This window comes from Poecilia formosa, unplaced genomic scaffold (assembly GCF_000485575.1).
Source record: "Poecilia formosa unplaced genomic scaffold, Poecilia_formosa-5.1.2 Scaffold368, whole genome shotgun sequence".
NCBI lineage: Eukaryota > Metazoa > Chordata > Actinopteri > Cyprinodontiformes > Poeciliidae > Poecilia > Poecilia formosa.
The window spans coordinates 597,168-604,360 of NW_006800307.1; the positions used below are offsets into that span (position 1 = coordinate 597,168).

Here is a 7,193-nt window from a genome sequence, read left to right on the forward strand (position 1 = left end):
ATCCATCCATCCATCCATCCATCCATCCATCCATCCACCCATCCATCCATCCATCCATCCACCCATCCATTCACCCACCCGGTCAGCAGGTTCAGCTCCACCTCCAGCTGACCCTTCTCCTCTGCTTCCTCTCCATGGCGACGCTGCCAGGCGTCAGCTGAAGCCAGAGCCTCAGCGGCCTGCTTCTCCTGATGGCCAGACAGACGTGGTCAGGTGTAGCTGATCAGGGTGTAGCTGATCAGGGTGTAGCTGATCAGGGTGTAGCTGATCTAGGTGTAGCCGGCCCTGCCATGCAGCCATGTTGGACCCACCCTCTGCAGCAGCTGTGCGCTCAGCTGACCCGCTGTGCCCTCGCAGCGCTCCACCCGCTTCTTCTGGGCCTGGCTGGCCCGTTTCAGCGCCTCCTGCTCCTCTTGTGCCTCCTGCTTGGCCCGGCCCAGCTGCTGCGCCACCTGGTCCGCCTCCGCCAGCTGCTGATTGGCCGCCCGCTCCAGGTTCTGCGGGAACACGCCTTGGGTCAAGGGCTGATCTCCAAACCCCCGGTGGAGCTGTGACCTCTGACCTTTATCTGCACGATGAGCCGGTTGTTCTCGGCCTCTTTGCTCCGCAGCTGACCATGCAGTCGAGCTCTGGTGGCGTCCAGATTCCGGGACAAATCCGCTGACCTCCTCGCATTCTCCTGCAGTTTCCAAACTCAGATTATAATCCAGATTATGATCCAGATTATAATCTACATCATAGTCTGGATTATAATCCAGATTATAACACTGTTTCTGGTACCTTCTCAGAGTCCAGCTGGGTGGAGAGTTGATGAAGCTCCTTCTCCTTCTCCTGAAGCTTCTTAACCAGCAGCTGAGAAAAGAAACACACAGCGCCCCCAGAGGACAGATGAGAGATTACAGATTCTGATCCATCTGGAGGATAATACTGGAACACACTCCTGATCTAAGGAGTCCAGAGAACCAGAACCACGTTGAGGTCCAGATCTGAATGTAATCCTGTAATCCGGCTGGGATGATGCGGCGTGAACTCACGGCGTTCCAGGCCTCCATGTCAGCGAGCGACTTCAGGAGAACCTTCCTCTGCTCCGACAGGCCGACGGACTGCATCTGATCACAACCAAACCACATCCGGTCACGATGCAGTCACTTTGACTAGGCCCTTCTCACTAACCCATGACCCTGCTCTGACCTAAACCAGGGGTCTTCAACCTGCGGCTCCAGAGCCACAGTGGCCTTTGGGCCTTCTGGAGCCGCTCTACATAACTCTGAATATTTACATTTTTCCTCAAGTATTTGCTGTGAATTTCCACAAAGTAAGACAGTAAAAGCACCAGAAGAGTTTTTGTAATTTTCATGATGCAGCTGGTTGCTATGGACTTTATTTGGGGGAATCAGAGGAAATGAGGCTGAAAGCAAAAATATTTAAGTGCTCAGAACCACTGTGTTTGGTCTGCTGAATACTTTGGGTGTGAATACTCTGCATACCTGGGACTCGCGCTGCTCCCGCAGCAGATGGCGCAGGGCTCGGTTGGTGACTTCGAACGCCTCCAGCTTCCCCAGCAGCAGCTCCTTCTGCTGGTCCAGACCGGACCACATCAGCTTCTGCAGGCAGAACGAAAGGGGTCAGAGGCTCCGGTACCACCAGGTCGTCTACTGAACCACAGACCGGACCACCACTCACGTTTTTGAGCGAGTCGCCCAACTTGCAGACGTGTTCCTTCAGAGCAGAAACCTGCTTAGCGGCTGCAGCAGCGTCAGCTTCTGCTTCCCTCAGCTTCTGGAGCAACAGCTCCGGATCCTTCGGAAAAGCATCTGGACTGGGAACACNGACAGAGATGTAGAGGATGCCAATTAGTTCCAGGTCCAAATCTCCAGCATCTTGTTCTTTGACTAAAGGTCAGGATGGATGAGGTCCAGTTCAAACCCCACAGGGTCAGTAGAGGTTCAGACACACAGGTTCTGTAACTCATCTGATCCGATCTTTCAGATGGACCCTGGTGTCGGCGCAGTCAGAAACGGTTGGACCGGAGCATGAGGAGCAGCGGCTGTCCGACCCGACCTGACCGTCATCAGCAGGTCGTTTAGCTCTGGGTCGTCTTCAGGTCAGGGTCAGGGTCGATCCAGACCCCAAACAGATCCGCTCTAGTCTCAGGCTGCAGCACAAAGTCATTTATTTGACTGAATTTGAAAGTGATAATGTGTCTTTCTGTGTTTTTTAGTAAAGGCTTCTGTGTTCCTGTGTTGTGCAGCTCCAGTCCAATTTACTAGTAAAAAGACAAACCAAGCGGTTTATGAAGCCAGATCCTGTTTTCTTTATTGATTCTTTCTGGCGACAGAAAACGAACCGTCGGTACATGAAGGTCTCCATGGTGATCAGGATGTGACACGGCAGTCTTTGGCACTTCCTATTCTAAACAAACATGCTGACAGATCATCATCTGTTCTTTTCACAAACCAAACGACTCAAATCACAAAGGAAACAACAAGCAGGTCAGGATGATGTGGATCTTCATACAGAGTGTAGAAAAGTAAAAACGAGTGTTTGGGAGAATGAGTGGCAGCTTCCTGCGGTTTCCAGACGGCTCTGTGTGCTCTGGGGTCACAGGTCACAGGTCAGCGTCTGCAGCCGACTTGCAGCTAAACGGACAAGATGACGATTCTGATCTGCAAGGAAACGATCTAGAAATGATCCCATGAGGTTCAAGGTGGAAGTGAAGAGCTGGATCAGCACCAACCAGGATCCTGCTTTTCTCTCAGCTCAAATCGAAACTTAAATTATGCAGATTGAAAACAGAAATATAAGATAGAACTGAGGAACTAACTGCATTTTTGCTTAAAGCATGCTGCTGGGCTGAACAATGGCAGCTTTTAATCATCAGCTGATTGGCTCAATGATCCAGATTTCCTGCTCTCTGATTGGCTAAATGATCCAGATTTCCTGCTCTCTGATTGGCTGAATGATCCAGATTTCCTGCTCTCTGATTGGTGCATCTTCAGCTGCATTATTTCTATAATCTGCATCTTTCTGCAGATCAGCTGCTTCAAAAACAAACATTTCACAGTTTATTAAACGTTTCTTCCTCGTTCATTTTCAGACGTTTATGAAGAAAATCTGGTTTAAAATCCTCCTGACATGAAACATTTATTTACCTCTACAGTCATGCTGTTTATAAAAGTGATATGTAGCAACAGAAAAATGGTCTTTATTTAATGTCTTTGTTCTTCCTCGTTTCAGACATTTAATTTACAAAAGTTACAGACGAGCACAGAGGACGGGTCCAGGTCCAGGTCCGGGTCCGGTACCGGGTCCGGGTCCAGGTCCAGTACCGGGTCCGGGTCCAGGTCCAGGTCCAGGTCCAGGTCCGGGTCCGGTACCGGGTCCAGGTCCGGGTCCAGGTCCAGGTCCGGGTCCAGGTCCGGTACCAGGTCCGGGTCCAGGTCCGGTACCGGGTCCAGGTCCAGGTCCGGGTCCGGTACCGGGTCCGGGTCCAGGTCCAGTACCGGGTCCGGGTCCAGGTCCAGGTCCAGGTCCAGGTCCGGTACCGGGTCCAGTACCGGGTCCGGGTCCAGGTCCGGGTCCAGGTCCAGGTCCAGTGCTTCATCTGCTGCTGGGCGAGCTCCAGGATTTCATCCTAACACTTTTTACTTTGTTTTGTTCGAAGAACATTTTAAAACCCGAAGCACAGAAAACATCACAACAGTAAAAAGTTTGAACAGAAGCTGAAAAGATTTTGTTTTATAGCTGCAATGAAGAGCAGACAAGCCAAAACATTATGACCACCAAATGTTCCCTTTAAATCAGGTCCAGGTCCAGGTCCGGTACCGGGTCCGGGTCCAGGTCCAGGTCCGGTACCAGGTCCGGTACCGGGTCCGGGTCCAGGTCCAGGTCCGGTACCAGGTCCGGTACCAGGTCCAGGTCCAGGTCCGGGTCCAGGTCCGGTACCAGGTCCGGGTCCAGGTCCGGTACCGGGTCCGGGTCCAGGTCCAGGTCCGGTACCGGGTCCAGTACCGGGTCCGGGTCCAGGTCCGGGTCCAGGTCCAGGTCCAGTGCTTCATCTGCTGCTGGGCGAGCTCCAGGATTTCATCCTAACACTTTTTACTTTCTTTTGTTCGAAGCTCAAAGTAAAGAACATTTTAAAACCCGAAGCACAGAAAACATCACAACAGTAAAAAGTTTGAACAGAAGCTGAAAAGATTTTGTTTTATAGCTGCAATGAAGAGCAGACAAGCCAAAACATTATGACCACCAAAGGTTCCCTTTAAATCAGGATCAGAGGATCCATCACAATAAATCAGTAAATATATTCTGGTCTGTTTGGTGTCAAAATTATAAAATGTTTATTTAACTGTAAAATAAAACCAGAGTAGAAAGGAAAACTGAAAAAACTCAGATTCAGTCCAAATAGTTTGCATGTATTTTTCTTTCTCTTTATAAAATATTAACATGAAAACTTTACGCTGCAGCAGAAACACTTTCAGTTTAAAGATGCTGCATGAACTGAATCATTCCTCCAGTCCCCTAGGGGGCGCCGTAGACACCTGGAGTCTGCAGGAGGAATTAGATTAAAGACATTTTGATCCTGATTCCTGGTTTCCTTCCTCCTCCTGGTTCAGATCTAAACTTTCAGTCCTGAAGGTTGGAGACTCGACTCTGCTGGGTTTCTAACCGTTAAACAAACTGAACTGAACTATGTTGCCATAGAAACAAACTGAACTGAACTATGTTGCCATAGAAACAAGCTGAACTGAGTTCAGTTATAGATGGCAGTGGTCATAATGTTGTGGCTCAAAACTCTTTTCTCTTTTTTTTTGCTATCTTACAGATTAAAGCCGTGGCGGTGTTTCTCTCCTCTGTTCAGAATCATGTAGAACACCAGACAGTCGGGTCAGAACCAGCCAACATGCTCGGCAGAACGTCCACAGAACCATGGACATTAAAAACACAGCAAACTAAATAACAACAATACCAAAACTAATAAAGTGCGACAACTTCATAACGCAGAAGGGAAAAATTCATAAGACGATTCTGCTGGGAAAGTCGGAATGTAGATTTAGGAAAATGATTGTGGGTCACCGAGATGATCCGATTCCCAACTTCATGTTAAACACCACAGACTGAACACACACACACACACACACACACACACACACACACACTCTGACAATATCAATAAATACTAGAAAGACGAAAAATAAAACTCTGCTTTTTCATCAGCTGTGATCCGAAAACAAACTTCTGGGAACCGTCCAGAACCAGAACCGAACTTTGATCCGGTTCTGTTCCAGGTTCAGAGCAAACGACCCGTCTGACCACAGAACCCGTCAGATCCGGGTCAGCAGGTGTGAGCGCGGCGCTGCGGCGTCATGGTAACAGACCCATAATTCAACCTGAAGACGATCCGAGGAAAAACTAAACTAACGTTTATAAACACAAACAAAACCAACAGGAATCATCTGGATTGTTTAGTTTGTAGGAAAAGGAAAAATAAGATTCATTTTTCAGAATCATGTTTTCACCATGTTTGTCATTCATTTGAAAATGTCAGATTTAAAGTAAAGGTTTAGCTTGCTAGCTAAATATTTAGCTAAACAGTTTGAAACTGACATGAAAACATGTTGAAAATCTGACTTTAAAAACTTATAAATAACTCAAATTATTCCTGTTAGTTTTTGTCTGTGTAGCTTTAAAAACGGCTCCCCGTGTACGGGCACGTCTTCAGTTCCATATATTATATTAAATTAAATTCATTACACACAATGTGACACATTTAAAGCATTTCTTTTGCTTTTTGATTATGACCGACAGCGAATGAAAGCTGATCATTAAATCAGGCCAATCAGACGGCTTTTTACTGGAATGTTCTGGTTACTGACGCCGTCCACCAGGAGGCTCTAATTACATATAAAGGAAAGTTGAGTGGAAGGAAAAAGTGTGCATCAGTAACAGGGATGGAAATAAATTCTTGAAGCACATCAGTGTGTGATGAATCTGTCTGAGTTTCTGTACCTTTGAATTAAAACTCTGAATGTTTCACCTATTGTAGCCAGAGCGCTGCGTCCCACTAGAGGGCGCTGTGAAGGTTTTGTGCTTTTATCTCTGCAGAGAAGAACTAATGACATGGATTTTACTCACAGCAATAAGAGAAACTCTAAGACTCACAGAGGAACCAGATGGTCTGGCTTCTGGGTAAAAACCTGGAATAAACGGAGTGAACCTGAACACATCTTGGCCCGTCAGCTGATAAACAAACCTCCAGGTATCACAGCGAAACCAACGGCGCTGCGGCAACGATAAACACAAAACAACCCACTGTGACTGTTTGTGTTGATCTGGCTCAGCAGAGACGACTCGGGGTCGTGAGGAGACGACTCGGGGTCGTGAGGAGACGACTCGGGGTTGTGAGGAGACGACTCGGAGGAGACGACTCGGGGTCGTGAGGAGACTATTCGGAGGAGACGATTCGGAGGAGACGATTCGGGGTCGTGAGGAGACGACTCGGGGTCCGGTAGAGACGACTCGGGGTCCGGTAGAGACGACTCGGGGTCGTGAGGAGACGACTCGGGGTTGTGAGGAGACGACTCGGGGTCGTGAGGAGATGATTCGGGGTCGTGAGGAGATGATTCGGGGTCGTGAGGAGACGACTCGGGGTCGTGAGGAGACGATTCGGGGTCGTGAGGAGACGACTCGGGGTCGTGAGGAGACGACTCGGGGTCGTGAGGAGACGATTCGGGGTCGTGAGGAGACGACTCGGGGTCGGGTAGAGACGACTCTTCCTGGGTGGCCAACGGCAACGTCCCTCCCGCTCCCGGGGGAAACATCTGGGTGACGGACGGGACGAACAAACGATTACCTTCAGACTACAAAGGAAGGATTCGGGTTCTGGTTCTGGTTGAGTCCGGTGCAGAGGCGCTAGTAGCTCTCCAGCGAATCGTCCCAGAAGAAGCTCTGAACGTCCAATATGGCGGCCAGCTCCAGCACCTGCTTCTGCAGCAGGCCCCTTTCCACCGTGTTCTGCTTCGGCAGCTCAGGGTACGACTCCGGGAAGCTCCGGGATTCCTGCCAACAGAGGGCGGCGGTGAGACGGACTGGTCCCGACCAGAACCGGCGTAATGTTTAATTTACTTTTATTAATAAACTGTTTAAGTTAGCAGGTTAGCTCCTTTATACAGCTGCTCTACTGCTGATCTGTC

General features: G+C 49.1%; 2 protein-coding genes and 1 long non-coding RNA gene across 4 annotated transcripts in view; 1 reads left to right on the forward strand and 2 right to left on the reverse strand.

Annotated features, from left to right (window-relative positions):
• The window catches only part of LOC103153976 (outer dense fiber protein 2-like), a 10,285-nt gene extending 8,213 nt beyond the window's left edge, over positions 1 to 2,072 (reverse strand). The window contains exons 1-8 of the mRNA XM_016662299.1: positions 2,057 to 2,072; positions 1,684 to 1,892; positions 1,488 to 1,604; positions 1,035 to 1,109; positions 781 to 852; positions 563 to 679; positions 312 to 497; positions 79 to 188 (exon numbers count right to left, since the gene is read on the reverse strand). Coding sequence (XP_016517785.1) covers positions 79 to 188; positions 312 to 497; positions 563 to 679; positions 781 to 852; positions 1,035 to 1,109; positions 1,488 to 1,604; positions 1,684 to 1,892; positions 2,057 to 2,072 — 902 coding nt within the window. The remainder of the gene's footprint in view (positions 1 to 78; positions 189 to 311; positions 498 to 562; positions 680 to 780; positions 853 to 1,034; positions 1,110 to 1,487; positions 1,605 to 1,683; positions 1,893 to 2,056) is intronic.
• Positions 2,073 to 2,260: 188 nt separating this feature from the next.
• On the forward strand, positions 2,261 to 4,389 carry LOC107833346 (uncharacterized). 2 transcript variants are annotated; one of them, XR_001659069.1, is made up of 3 exons: positions 2,261 to 3,314; positions 3,573 to 3,828; positions 4,051 to 4,389. It is a non-coding gene; the product is annotated as an uncharacterized LOC107833346 (long non-coding RNA). The 2 variants fall into 2 exon arrangements; XR_001659068.1 differs by having other exon boundaries at positions 2,262 to 3,308; positions 3,597 to 3,828; positions 4,051 to 4,388.
• A 1,393-nt stretch (positions 4,390 to 5,782) lies between these two features.
• Positions 5,783 to 7,193, reverse strand: part of LOC103153965 (DNA-directed RNA polymerase II subunit RPB1-like) — a 2,212-nt gene continuing 801 nt past the window's right edge. Inside the window, exons 2-4 of the mRNA XM_016662319.1 lie at positions 6,546 to 6,756; positions 6,303 to 6,398; positions 5,783 to 6,266 (exon numbers count right to left, since the gene is read on the reverse strand). Coding sequence (XP_016517805.1) covers positions 6,237 to 6,266; positions 6,303 to 6,398; positions 6,546 to 6,756 — 337 coding nt within the window. The 3' untranslated portion in view covers positions 5,783 to 6,236. The remainder of the gene's footprint in view (positions 6,267 to 6,302; positions 6,399 to 6,545; positions 6,757 to 7,193) is intronic.